The sequence below is a fragment of the Zonotrichia leucophrys genome, chromosome 2 (assembly GCF_028769735.1).
Source record: "Zonotrichia leucophrys gambelii isolate GWCS_2022_RI chromosome 2, RI_Zleu_2.0, whole genome shotgun sequence".
NCBI classification, from domain to species: Eukaryota; Metazoa; Chordata; class Aves; order Passeriformes; family Passerellidae; genus Zonotrichia; species Zonotrichia leucophrys.
In genome coordinates this window covers 101,293,852-101,309,163 of record NC_088171.1, presented here as the reverse complement: position 1 = coordinate 101,309,163, position 15,312 = coordinate 101,293,852, and the positions used below count along the sequence as shown (strand labels likewise).

Genomic DNA, 15,312 nt, shown 5'->3' with positions numbered 1-15,312 from the left:
CTTAGTTCTTCCTTAACCTAGTAAGATCCAACATGAAAAGCTGGATGAATACAAAGAGTAAGCACAATATTCAACAGAGGTGTGCTGCCTGAAATTTGCCTTTGGATGCTGCAAAGTGCAAATATTATATTTGTTCTTAACGGGATTTGCTGCATGGGCATAATAGCATTAACTCACAGAAGGAGAGCTCCATAGCATTTTATTAACCAATCTATCAGCACTCACTTCTCATTCTGATTGTCAACAGAGGCCAAAGTTATAAACTTTAGGAACTTTCAGAGCTGTTGGGTAGGTAAAAAGTTGGGAAAAAAAAACATTTAAAAAATCCTGCATAGGAAGTAAATTGCTGTAATTTAAAGGAGCTGAATGAGCTGTGTTTGGAGCTGACTCAGATTCAAACTTCCATAGCATCCAAGAACATTTGGAGTTGATGTTATAGTTTGGCTCCATCTGGGTGAAATGCGTGCTGGATTGTATTCTGTTCATATTTCTATCAGCAAATAGGAACATCTTCTTTGTCTGCTTTCCTCTCTCCTACTGACTTGATTTTTGCTCATCAATGATCAGGGTTGTTGAGCTCCTATTAGTTGCTGAGCTCCTGTTAGTTTAATCTTTTACCTCTGTTTCACAACACAGTTCTCCATCTTTGGTTTGTTTCAAGCTTTTCTATGCAAGCACAGTATGATTCACCCTATTTCTGTCTCATAAGCATCCGAATCAGAGTTAAATCCAATTCTTACTGAAATGCAAAGTCTTTCCATTGACAGTTAGTGATGAGTATTTCTTACAGAAATGAGGGAAAGTTCCTGATGGCTCTCAGAACCTTCTGCCAAGCAGACATGACCTTCATATCACATATTCCATTCCTGTAGTATGTTTTATAATATACTATAGCTAGAAAGCCAGATCAACTAATGTTTCACTTTTATCTCCACTGAAAAGAAAACATTCCACATAATCCTAATGGCTAGGAAATTTTATTATGCTTCAGTTATATTCTCATTCTCTTAGCTTCATTTGTTGGCTCCAAATTATTTGTACATTATAATACTGGACTTAATTCTGCTCCCTTCTGGTCCTGCATTCAGCAAATATTAATAAGTTACAGCACATCTTTTCCCTCTAAGTTGCCACATGGCCAGAAATGTAGTTTAATGTCTTTAACTTCAATTTATTCAATGTATTTTGCTTTGTCTCATAAAGCATGGATGTGGAGGAACTGCTCCTCATTTCTGATTTCTCCTTGGGCTTTGAGACCTGTTAGTCACATTGTTAGTCACAACTCAACACAACTTTCTCTGTTTATCGCATTCAAAATTCTCTGTTGTCTTGGGAATGCTCATTCTGTCTGTTCTGGCCTCCAATAATGCTACAAGTTGCCACTCACTCAACATTTATACTTCATCATTTTCCTCAATGATGAACATTTTTCAGAGGAATAGAACCATCTTCCCTTACACAAAGCTTCTAATTACTCAGGGATGGCTGCCATAAAATGTATAAGCAATACAAATTAGGTCATTATTGAGTTCTGCATACTCCATTCTGCAAAGATTTTTTTACATTCAGTATTGATCCCAATCAGCTGTGTTTGAGTCCAACTCTGATCTTGCTGTGACTTCATCTTACCCAACATACATGTCTGCCATCAGTAAGCTCAGAATGAGTCCTAAGTAGGAGAAACCCACTACCAAACAAGTCAAATACTTGTGTGCCGGGATACAGAATATAAAGAAAACAAATAATGAGACTTATTTATTAATGGATAGAATTTGCGTTTCCAAAAGACTGCATGCAATATCACATAAAATGGAGGTGCAAGATGTGAATAGATCAGTATTTCTACTCTTGCAAGGAACTAAAGCTGGGTTTTTCAAAGTCCTCACTGGTATTCTGAAAAATACATAGCAGAAATAATAATTGAATAATAGTAATTTGGAAAAAGTTATAGAAATTATAGAAGGCCAAGAGAAACGTCTGACTGAGAGATGCTCTGAGATAACAGTGAAAAAGTGTTCTTAAAATAAAGGTGGCATCTTTTTCTCCAGTTAATATTCTATAAGCTTGTTTTCTTGGAAAAGATTCGTATTGAATCTGTAAATCATCCTTCTAGCATATGCACCTTCATCTTTCATGATTTCCCAACAAGCTGTAAACTGTGACCATACAAAATTCCCACTTTCTATATTAGTCTAACATTAAAATTCAGAAGACGAATTTCAATTTCACCTAGAAAAACAAGTTCCTGTTGCATCTACAGTAATTTCCCCTAAGGAACCGTCAAAGTTACTAAAAATCTATATTGCTAAAACTTTTATTGCATTGAATTACTTAATTATTTCATTAATGTATTATAAGAAATGGCATAATTACTCACGGTACTACATATGAAGAAAAAATACCTATGTAAACAAAAATATGCTTCATATACAGAATTACCAAAGCAGTCATTACATATCTGTTAGATCTGTGAATTTTACATTCACTAAAATTATTTGGAGTTTTTTCTTTTTTTAAAAACATATTTATAAGTTCAGAACCTGCATGTGCTCATGTTTTAAGAGTTGACTTCAGGTAAGTATTTGCCTTGTAACTTTCAAGGCCAGGAAAGGAAGTAATAATTCTGACTTCCTGCACAATATAGGACACCCAATAATTCCTCTATTGAACAACGATCTTGTGGTTGAATAGGAGTTTATAGTCCAGAATGGCATCCAATCTTGACCTCAATTGATAGAAAATCTTCTACTGTCTCTTATTCTTTTTCATGAGTTTTAGCTTCTGTAATAGTTTTGTCTAGATGAGATTTCCAGTTCAGCTGCTGAATCTTCCTACAACTCTGTGTACTCATGCACACAGTACTTTTCACAACACAACAGAGGAGGGGGCAATTTTTCCATATAATTTATGAGTTTGCATGAAGATTACAGCTTGAAGAAAATGTCTGCATCAAACCCCTCTAGGAGCTGCATTTTCTGATTTAGCATTTAATATTATAAGATGCTTTTTTACATTTTTTCTTCTTTTAGGCCAGTACCTATTGCATGGTTATTCCCAGCAATGGCATCAGAACATTTTAGTGTGCTGGGCTGGATGTGCGCGATCCATCCTTGTAGAACTTCTGAATTTGTGTTGGACTTTAGGAACTGACTGAATCTTTATTTCATCTGGATATCTTCTATTGCATATTTATTTCAATCTCCTCACATGAAAGGAGATGAGAGTGGTGTCTGCAAGTCTAGGGTAGGACAATGAAATATCGAGACTGACATTTGAATAACTGAGCCCTAAACCTGAGATGCTAAAAATGACCAAATGAGAGAAGAAAAGGAAAGAAGAATAGAGTAAGCAAAGAAGAGGAGAATAAGGGAGAGGAGAATAAGGGAGGAAAGAGAGCAACAAATTCCATAAAAATAGGCAAAAAATAGTATATTTGGAGAAAGTGGTGGTGTTTGTGGCAGAAATATTTTTTTTCTGGGGCAAAAAGGACTGAAAGACAGGCAGAAAAGTCAAAATTTCATATTTCACAGTACAAGCACTGAATACTATCTCATGAAGAATATTTTAAATACTGAAACGGCTGTGTCCCAAACTCTAAACACTGCTTGAAGAGTGAACCCTTTATCAAACATTGACTTAAAAGAGGTGCATACTGTTGTCAGGCTTGAAAGTGTTCTGTGGGTAAGAGAGAGACTGCAATGGAATGAACTGGAAAATAAATTAGCATAGATAAAACGTAATTCCTACACAATCCTCCTAAAAGCCAGGAGTTCCCTTTTCATACACAAGCCATCCTGTTGAGTTTTCCGTACTTGGATGACGAGCTACACAGAAGTTAAGATCCATAAACTCATATCCATAATGCCTCTTCCAAGAGAATGCTACAAGCTACTCCACTCCTCCTCTTTGGGCTATGTGCCCAAAGCAACACATGCTGTTGGAAAACACTCAGCCAGCTCTGTGGTACCTTCAGACCCATCCTGGCCTTCCAGAAAGTCATTACTCCCCAGGCTATTGGCTGGGAATTCAGACCATACTGGGGCCACTGCTCCAGGGTACACTGAAGTGACACCACATTTTTACAGAAATAGCAGAACATTGGGAGGAAAGAGGTGGAAAAGTTGGCTGAAATGCAGAAGGCATCCCAAAGAATTAGGGTTAAAGAGAGAAGAAGGCATTTGGTTTCACATGGATTTTTAAAGGAAAAAAAAAGAATGAATGGAAAAACTGGCATTTGTCTTTCCAAATCATGTTATAAAATTCCACAGAGAAGGAGTCGATCCTTCACGCCTCCCCTTCGGCTCAGCAGGACAACTGTGCAGGGAGATACAAACCTCAGTACACAGCTGGACTAAAGTCATTAAATGTGTTCATATTGGAGTGATATGAGCTTTAAAGAGCATTGCAAGTATTTTTAGCTCTAAAAAGCCCTATACCCTGCTTTGGTTCAGACTTGGATAATTCCAAACTGGCTAGATGGAACTGTGCCCTATTAATGACCATACAAAAAGCTGACTTTTTGGGTTGAGGAGCATTATGATAAATTTCAGCTTAACAGTTCAAAACGTTTTTTTCAAATATCTGTAAATGTACACTAAGACTGGAATTGTTTTTATTCAGCATGTTGCTATCCCAACGCTGTAATACAGGCATACACATAGTGAATATAGACTTGGTAGGTAAGTAGATCGTTCTAACTTTTGTTTTAATGTCATCAAATTTCTATAGCTCTTTAGCAGATGTCTTATGTCCTTTTTTTTCCTACCAAGTTTTGGTTTTTGGTTTCCATAGCTTCTATTGGATCAAAGCTTTTCTGGCAATGACAAAACCAGCCCTTGTATATCTCCCACCCTCTTCTGAACATCAGTGACTTTTCTTTTAAAGGAAAATTAATTTCAAATGCACATCTACTGCATGAGAAACATCATGAAAAAGTGACTAATTTAAAACTTGTGTGCTAATATTATTCATATAATGAGGGCAGAGAGAAATTATGAGCCATTAATCAGGGAGCTGTAGAGAAAAGATGTCTTTAAGGATGGTGAGTTACATAAAAGCTTGCAAAACCTGTAAATACAACACAAATCTTAATTCAAGGAGAAAAAAAGGACCATATGAGCAGTTGCAATAGAATCACTTTGCTTTCAAGTTCATTAACAACTTTAAACTAAGATGATAAATAGCATCTACTCTATAAACTGTTTTTTGTTTTGAAGTAATCAGATAATCAAATTTTCTCTAAGACTATGTGACTGGAAGCTGTTAAGAAATGGGCATCTGCTGAAAATGACCAAACTTCAGACATTAAAATACTTCACGTCTGAAATAAAACAGTTTCCCTAAGGGGAATTTAAGTCTGAACATGAAGACTTGTGAGCTCTATATCACATTTCCTCCAATAATTTAGCTTTGTACTGACTCCCTATTACAAAAAGCTTTCATTGCTTTAGAAGCAATAATTAGGTCAATGACCACTGTTATCACCAAAAATAGGTGTGGGTCTATTAATCCCTTGTTTACTGAGACAGACAAAAGCCATCTTCAAAAGCCTTAAATGAAGATTTATCCTCTGAATGTGTTTCTTCTCTGCATTCCCAAATCTTTCCATTATCCATGACACAGCTCAACTTTGCTCTGAGTTTCTAGTGATCATCAACATTGACCTTGCTCCTTTCAGCACATCAGTGAGCTAGAAAAGCAGCAAGTTGCTGTAGCCTTTGGGGGCCTCTGCTGGGACTTCCAGAGGCTCTCATCTGATGAAGAAATGTACTGAAGCAGAGATTCCAATATCTTTTCATTCCCATCAGACATTTGAGCATCTGGCACAGGGAGAACTGCCAGATAGGATAGCAAGAAGGTGGTGAAGTGGGAATAAACGTGCAGGAGAAATTGGTTTAGGACTCCTGCCTGATAGCTTGAGTGACTCCATCAACATGATTATTCCTCACCAGGGCCAGCATTGTCACTGCTTTGATAGCAGCAGCCTGGCTCATGTTGAGGTCAGGCAAATAGAGTTTGTTCTCAAATATAATTAGGCAAATAGTTGGCTTTTTCTGTCACTAAAATAAAAATATTTTAAATGCAGCAGGGTTTAGGAGTTTTTTTTTTTCCAAATAGTTTCAGCTACAAACTAGAGGCAACTCAGGGTTTGTAGCTGAAGGATGCAGGCTGCAGGAGTGAGGCAGCCTTGCTGGGATGAGAGGATGAGAGAGAACAATCACCCCAGCAGAGAAGGCTGATTGGCACCAGTGATTTTCCACCTGCTCACCTTCCTCAGGCACACATATTCCCTGTGACCATAACGGGGCATGAAAGCACCTAATACTATACAGCACCACCTGAGTATGGACAACACCCAAGCTGCATGGAAAAAATTAAAAATATTTAATGTTCAGTTGGACCTTCTACTCAGAGGTGAAAGTAATGAGAAAACAGGCCCAGGCTTCTAAGGACTCATGTGGAAAGCACAGAAAAGCCAAAGGCATGTTCAGAAACATCCATGGACACAAAGGCTTCCCCTGTGAGAGGGTGAACTTGGACACTCGAGCACAGAAGAGAAGGCACAGCTCAAAAATGGCATAGCTTAGCAATGACATGGTTAACAAAGGCTTTCTGTGCCAATTAGTGACTATTGGTTTTTCAAAGTGAGCTAGCTGAGCTGCTGAAAGGAAAGGAACCAACAGCCTCATCTCAGAAAGTCTCTCACAGGCAGAAGGGGGGAGAGTCTGCTCCTAAAACTCAACCAGTAGTGCAGACCACAGACAGCCTTGTTGTCCTAAGCTCAGGTGCTGGGAGAAGAACAGAAGAGTTCAGGTAAAACTTCAGCACAAGTCACTTAGGAGGAGGAGGAGACAGTGCTCAGGTAACCCCAGTGAGCATCAGCATTCAGCAGGGAGGTGCTGACCAGAGCATGCAAGTGACCCGGCACAACAAGTAAGCACGCAACTGCCTGAGCTTTACTGCTACCCCTTAGAGCAACATGTACAGAAGAACAGAAATTGTTTTAAAGTGTAGCTTCATACTATTTTAACTTTGAGGCAACTTGGTCTGTGATCTAGGATTCAGACTGCAGCCAAAGCTTTGTGCTTTATTCCAAGTTCTGGCTATCTTGGGAGGGTTATTTGATTCATCTAACTTCTCTGTTAGGGAATTTTTCCACCTCTGAAAACGGAGTGATGATACTTTTCAGTCACATTGGGGCAGCCTGCTAGGTTCAGTGATGCATGCAGAGGATAAAGAGATTTTCCACTTACTCAGCTGGCAGGGAAACAGGTAGAAAAAAACCACAAGAGTGATGGATACCTTCATCAAGAGGTTCTGCAGTAGAAAGTATGAGCAAAGAAAATATTCCATTTAGCAGCAAGTGCACTGAGGCAGAAATATAAGCTATGATTCCCATTTGGCTTTAAACATAAAAAGAAAGTAAAATAGCAGGATATGGAAAAGAAGATAATGGGATAATCAACAATAATGCCCAGGAAATGTTTGGAAATTACCCAGTTTCAAAACAGAAGTGGTATAACAGCTGATTTTAAATTGGTTATAAATTGAACACGATTGGCTCAGTTTTTATCAGCAAGTTCCAAACTTCAGCTAAATGAGCATAAACAAGAGATTAAGCACTTCCACTCCATGAGTGTTTAGAGAAACTGGTGTAGACTGCCCCTGCATGGACAAGGACTAACTCCCCAGTGTGTGCTTGACTGAGGTTACTCAGGACTGCCTTTTTTACCTCCAAGGAATGTGGGATGATTCATTTGTTAATGTTGATACACTGAGCTGAAAACACAGAGTGTTAAATATTCTTCATCACAATTTCTGGTGATGCCAGAGTACAAACATCATTGTTCTTGAGCAGACCTCAAAAAACAAGTTTGTAAATCCAAGAGAAGCTTGCTAATTACAAACCACATCTTCTAACACCACAGAATAATAGGAATACAAACCTGGTAGGAGGAGAGGGGTTTTGTCTCTTTTCTGTCCTCATTTTCAGGCACTTGAACAATGATCATAGAATGCAGATACGTGTTTTCCAGAAAATACAAAGATAAAATTAAGGGGTCACTTCTTTGCAGTCACCCTTTTCATGTCCACCCAGGACAGGCTGTGAGGGGCAGGGAGTCTGTTCAAGTGTCATTGTTGAGACTGGCCACTTGCAAGCCCATGGTGTGTATGGGGGAGTGGAGTGATCTGTCTCTGTCTCACCCTACCCATGAGCAGAGCTTCTGCTAGCAGGGAGGTGTGCTGCCCACAGAAGAGTCAAGGCTGCCTGAGAGTGTGCAAAAGCGGGATGGCTGCATCACCAGACCAACTGCATGCCCAATTCAGGTGAATCAGAATCAGCAGGCAAACTTATCACAGAATATCAGCAATTCTAAGATCTTCATCACTTCCCTCTGTCCCTCTGACCTCAGTAGCTCAGTGCATGCAAGGAAGAGGAGCCTCTGTGCAACACACAGCTATCTGGAAGCAGGAAACATTATATCACACGACAATGGCTGATTTCTATGTTTGCAGCTTACACTCAATTTTCAGATGCAGTGTGGTCATTGTTGGGAGTGTTAAGGCTCCCCACTTTGCACTAACAGAAATCTTCCATGACCAGGGCCAGCCCTACCAGGCTGCCAGGGATCTCGCCAGTGGCAGGCTCACCACTGTAGCAGAACACAACTGGGAAACCAGTCACTTCCACATGCAGAAAACCATTGTTTTGAAAAGGTCTTAGCACATATCTCAGTTTACACCTCTTTCAAGCCCAGTGGAAGACAGAGATGTGTAAATCACCTGGGGTGCAATGTCAGTAACATAAATTAAGTTGTGCCTGCTTATTCCAAGGCTATATTTGGCACTTGATGCAGCGGGGTGGTGATGGTGAGTGCTGACAGCTATACCATGGGTATGGGAAGAACTGCTCTCCAGGCAAATTGCTACTTACTATTTCCTCTCTTGTCTTTTCCTCATCCAACCTTTCATTATAAAGGGAGCCCAAATAAGTCTACCTCATATTTTCGAATGAGATGATAATAGCAAGGATGATTATTGTCTTTTGTCAACAGGAGAGCAAACTTGCATTTCTAAGCTGTTAACAGAATCATTCACTTCTTTTCCAAAATATATTTTAACAAATACAAAGAAGGTGAAGTTCTGAGAAAGCTAAAACATTCTAAGTAGAATTAAACCCTAAAATGTGGTGCATTATAGAGCTAGTATGAAACTCAGCTGCAAATTTCTGTAAGAATAAGGACAAATACCTAATGTCTCTTCCTCTGAGACAAAATTGTGGCTCTCTAATCAAATCTGGTCATGGTAATCAACATGGTGGCTGGCCTGGTATGTTTTGGAGCATGTTCTGCAACTGCAAAGTGTCCTTTTGCTGATAGAGGATGATGGAAACAGACAAGTGCAGTGCAGTGTCCTTACATGGCAAATATCCAAGGGTCTGGCCTCTGTCCTGGCAGTGGTACTGCAGAACCACAGTGAGAAGCACCTAAAAATACCAGGCAGAAGGCATGGAAGCTACTGCAGCCAAAGGGCAGCTCAGTATAGCACACATAAATGAGCTCCATCTTTTCAAACACTGGCTTGTGACCAAGTCAAAAGGCAACCCCAAAACCCTCACTCTCCTACAAGGTTAAGAAAATTCTGCCTCTCAGATGTGAGCCACCTTTGGGACAGGTGCCAAAGAGGGTCTGCAGCAAGGATTAGCAGTGGCTGCAGCTCAGGTGAAACATGTTGCCCAGCTCTTGGCTCCAGTGGAGCTACAAAAGCAGCAGCAGAGCAGGAGATCAGTGCCTTGCCCTGCAGAGGTAATCAATCAGCTACATCTCACTATTTTGGCAATATCTGCTCTCCTAATGGGATTTTATTTGCAAGGTTAGTGTCTAACTTAGGAAAAAATATTACAGCTGGATCTGATCTGACCCTGATCTGACAACTCCAGGAACATTTTTGAGACAGTGCTTAAGCATTTATAACACTGGTTGAACAGAGTATTTGGACTACAAAATCCAAATCTGTGTCAAAGCTTCCAGGGAAGTCCAAAGGAAGAATTTTGGACTGGACTCTTCTCAGATTAATCTGAAAACAAACTGAATATCCTAAATCTACCATCTGTAGCAGATATCTTTTCTCCAAAAGTAAAAGAGTAATTTAAGTAGGATTATGATTAGTAACTGTAAAACCTATTTTAAAAGTCCTGCTTAAATAGATTTATAGACATCTTTCAGATGAAAATTTCCTCTTGAACAAAACTCCTTAGACCAACTCACACTGCAGCAAAGCAATCAGTTGCGTAACTCCAAATTCTCATTCCCTTAAGAAGGTGTGAAATAAGGTACCACTGTGCAGTGGATGACACTACCTGGACTCCTAGGTTTGCTTCGTTTTGTAAGGGAGGTGCCTTCTGTAGATGAAACCAGTTGTATTTAAACTATTTGGAACATTACTTGCCTGAAAACTACAAGCAAGACAGACCTAAACTACAGGAAAGCACACAGATTTTAATTTACATTGGGTGGCTGGATCTTTAAATTAATATGCTTATAAGCACAGTTTTGGACAGGAATAACTCTACTGACTCGGGCAAACCTCATACCACTGCACTGATCCTATTTCTTCATGTTGGCAAGGCCTTATCATTTCCCCAATTACATTCTTTTGCCAAAATAAACAATATCAGGAAGAAAGGAGGCAGCAATCTGAAAAATGGTGAACATATTACTGTGTATTTTTCAGGCTGTGACACCATGTACCTAATTTCTAAAGTCATTTTAGCTCATTGACTTGTTTTTACTAACTTGGGTGAAAAAAATGTTATGGAAGAAACACGATACTTTCTGAATTTTGCTTTAAATTGATACTTCTTGCTATTTTCCCCCATCTTTGCAATATTTGCATATTGCAATATTTGAGATATTGCATCAATTTGCAATATTGATTTGCTGGCAGCATGCCTACCCCTGATATACCAGCTATATTCAGACTTTTCAGTACACTGGGCATTTTTCAATCTGCAGATCCCAGTGCTCACTCCATGGCATTTCAGCCTGTTTGTGATTATGCCACTTCTACCTGCACATCACAGATCCAGACAGCCACAGCAGCAGATGTGAAACTTCCAGGACAGCAATACCTCCATGTCCAGTAACTTTGGCAAGTACTCAGGGCTATGTTATCACAATATCCTATTTTCAGGGGTGAAGTACTTTGTTTGCACAATCCCATGAGGTTTCAGGGTAAAACATGTAAATTCACCAGATGTCAGGTTATTCCTTCCAAAAAAACTGCTTTCCTCTGGTGACATTCAGTCACTTCTTACAATCACAAAATGGTGAATTTTGAGTTGAAGCGTTCTTGAAAGGAAGGAACAGCTCAAGGGTGATGCAAGTCTTAGCTGAATAACACTGTTAACTTGAGAATTTTCTGGTTTGTTTGGGTGTAGTTTAACTTTATATAGTCTGAAATCAATCGATAATCTGACAAGCTGAATGCATTACTATTCAGAAAAAAGCACATTTTTTATTGATCAGAGAAACCACTTGTACATTTCTTGTAAACTTGAGAGCTCAAATCCAGAAAGGAGCTTTTTAAAACACCAGACTTACATTCTGCTGAGAAAAAAAATGTTCACCAGCAGCCCAACCAGAGCAGTTTTCACATCTGCCCTTGAAATTCAGGAGAGCTTTTCCTGGGGATTGGGCCCTCAAAAATTTACAGAGAAATAAAAGTCCTTCTTTCATGTGGAATCACAGAATAATTTAGGTTGGAAAAGACCTCTAAGATCATTGAGTCCTACCATTTAACAAAGACTGCCAAAACCATCTCTCAACCATGTCCCTAAGTGCCCAGGTTTACAGAACTTCTAAGTGTCTCCAGGGATGGTGACTCAATCCCTTTCCTGAGAAGACTCTTCCAATGGCAGACAATTCTTCTAGCGCAGGAAGTTCTTCTAATATCCAATCTAAACCTCCCCTGGTGCCACTTGAGGCTATTTCCTCTTTTCCTGAAGCTTTTTACTCAGGAGGAGACCAACCCCCCCCTCGCTACAACTTGCTTTTAGAGAGCAACAAGGTCACCTCTGTGCCTTCTCCAGGCTTCTCCCTGTGTCTTCTGCAGAACAATTCCAGTTCCCTCAGATATTCCTCATAAGACTTAGCTGCAGACCTTTCACCAGTTTTGTTGCCCTTCCCTGGACATTCTCCAGCACCTCAATGTCCTTCTTGTAGAAAGAATTTGGGGAATCAAATTCTTTTCTTGGCATATAGTTTGCCTATGGAAGTCATGTACTAGTATTAATGAGAACTCTGCATATTTAGCACATCTTCAAACCAAGATTATACACAAAATAGCAAGGTATTGATTTTCTTTTAGAATGCAAAATGCTAAAATATTTTTTCTGCAGCATTATGATACATGTCTCTCATTTTTCCTCCTCTAGCCACTGCTTATATATCAGCCCAAGTCAATCATTAAAAATCATCCATGGCCTTTTCTCACACTAAGATTTTCACTTCCAAGCTCTGAGAACACCTGCCTTGATGCTCTTCAAAGACACCTCCCTGAAAGCAGATCAAAGTAGACCCACAATAGAAGCTGCAAATAAAGAAACAAGGAATACTGCTACTGCTCCTTCTGCTGCCATTGTGTGTAAGTTGAGTGTAGGTTGTTGTGTATATTCAAACATAATTTCACACATAATTTGGAACATCAGTCCCTCACATGATTTCCTATGTAAAAGGCAGAGTATTCAACAGTACCAATTCAAGAGAAAGTCTGCAGGAAGGTAACATCATTTTTTTTTGTTTAAAAAAATGTCAGCATGTACTCTGAAATCCAATGCTGGGACATTTTTTAACCTAAACTCCAAAGGTGCTTTTCTTTTCTACACCAAGGCAGACACAACTTTCTTGTAGCTTGATTTTTTAATTTCAAAAATTAATGACTAAGTTAAAGTGCCATATTTGTACTGACAAAATTTTGCCATAAAACAAAGAATCACATTATTTACAATCAAAGAAATTACTAAAAAAATTACTACATTACCAATGTCTTGATAATTGTCTCAAAACAATTATCTTAATATAAATTAATTTTAAAAAATTAATTTAAAATTAATAGAAAAATACTAAAGAGAAAAAGGAGACTTCACAAATTATGCATAGGAAGAAAGTTGCGCATATTGCAGCTAAATTGCATTTCTTCTTGAGAAAATGTCATTGCTGTCTGTTGCTAAAAACTGTGAGTAGATATCCTCAAAGCCAAATACTTGAGAATTTTGAAGCCATTCTCTTTTTATTTTCTTAATACATGGAGGAAGTAATATAAAAGGTTTAGAGAGGTTGAGAGCATTTCAACTTCTTGGCATTAGAAATCATCCGTTCTCCTATCTCGACCTCTAGGTGGCACAAAAGAACCTAAACTAAGAGGCTTTCCTGAATTTCAGGTAACGTTATGCCCTCCCAATCAGCCTCCACAAGTCACCAGTTACAGTATCACAAAACACACATATCTATTAACCTTTATTAAATAAAATGTCAAAATAAGTACTAAAGTAACAGCTACGGTAGCTAGATAGCTCAATTTAACTGCTTAGTGCATTGAGAGATAAATAATTAATTGATTCTCCACAGTACCTCTAATTTCCTTTCATCTTCAGCTTATAATAAAAGGTACAATAGGTTTACTAGAAACAAAGTTAATGTTCACATTTAGCTTAATATAAGGATTACTACAGCATTCAAAAATCATACCATAAAAGCAAATTTGTCATCACACTCCACCAGAAAAAAAAAATAGTAATGAGCAAAATAAATCCATTACTTAATCTTATTTTAGATTACAGTGTGTAGAAAATTAAAGGGTCAGTGAAATCACAGCCAGTCAATATTTACTGCAGAAGTAACTAGAAATGCTGCTTTTTTACTTAAGGTAAGGAGCTGTTGGTATGAAGATCAGCATGTTCTATATGAATCTATGTGACCAGAGAGAATTTTTACATCATCAGTCTAATATGCACAGTACATGAAGGACGGCAGCAGCCCTCAGCCTCTGCACACAAGAGTGGCACCACAAAAGCATTTTGCTCCAGTTAAGGCACTATGACATTAGACACCAGAGAATTAATTTTCTTCTACAAAAAACCAAACGTGCATTTGTATATTTGCCCTTGTATCAATGTTGCCATCAATTTCTTTAATTCCTGCATTAGCCCAATCATTCACACTCACATCTGAGGAACACTCTGAGAAAAAAAAAAAAAAACAAAAGTAACCTTCCAACCTTCCCCTCCTAATCTGCTCCAGCTCTCTGTCTGCAATTACCCAGTCTGGACTTTCCACACTGTCATTCAAAACCACTCCATCTGAAAAGATTTGATTCTTCCACCACTGAACAAGAAGGTATGTGTAAAATTTGCGAAAGCCTTATGTGGAAGATCATTTGCATCAAGATGTGACAAACAGAGCATTGCATCATGTGCCCATAATTAAACAGGAAAGGAATTGTTCTCACCTGGCATAGAAATCTTTTGGTGGAACAACCTCCTGAAAGAACTGTAGCTGGTACAGATAAAGTCCAATCAAGTGTCCTGCACTGAATATAGCCATTAATACACACAGACAGCTGAATATCAGCGGATCAAATGCTTGGCAACAGGACCACCATGTGCACAGGCCCAAAAACACAAAGAAATACACAGCTGAGGTCAAAGATGGCACCATCATACCTGTAAAAATAAAAACATGGAGTGTTGGAGAAGTACAGAAAATATCAGCATTTGTTAAAAATTAAATTTGACAAGGTGTGTATTAAAAAATTTGATCCAATTAGTTTTCTGGTAATTATAACAATTAGCTTTAAAGACTGCTATTAACTTTGAGACTAGAAGAGAAGGATCTTCTTTTTTATTTGTTCAATTCACTAATGCAATATCTCAGCACTTGGAACACAATCACTCTCCAGGCTTTCCTCTGAGATGGAATTTTTCTCTATGTAAAGGTGTTTCATAAAGCATGGAGAAAAACTGTGGAGTGGCTGCAAGGGCAGCTAAAACTGCCTAAGACCACCAGTGTATAACTTTTGAGTACAAGGTGCTAAAGTGGCATCATGGATGAATAGTGAAAAGCCTCCTCATACAGATACTGCAATACCTTGACATAGTAAAACAAAACAGACCCTGATTCATGTATCAAAATGAAGAGCTTTACATAAAATCTACAAATAATCAGTAAATGTTTGATTTAAAAAAAAATTTTAACTCCTAGAAATGTATAATTTACACAAGACAAAGACTATGCTGTCACACACATGTATACT

The 15,312-nt window shown here is 38.5% G+C and overlaps 1 protein-coding gene across 6 annotated transcripts in view; it reads right to left on the bottom strand.

Moving 5' to 3' along the window:
- The window catches only part of PIEZO2 (piezo type mechanosensitive ion channel component 2), a 287,609-nt gene that overhangs the window by 101,442 nt on the left and 170,855 nt on the right, over positions 1 to 15,312 (bottom strand). For all 6 annotated transcript variants that reach the window (XM_064705839.1, XM_064705833.1, XM_064705836.1 and 3 more), the window contains exon 7: positions 14,509 to 14,722. In XM_064705839.1, coding sequence (XP_064561909.1) covers positions 14,509 to 14,722 — 214 coding nt within the window. The remainder of the gene's footprint in view (positions 1 to 14,508; positions 14,723 to 15,312) is intronic.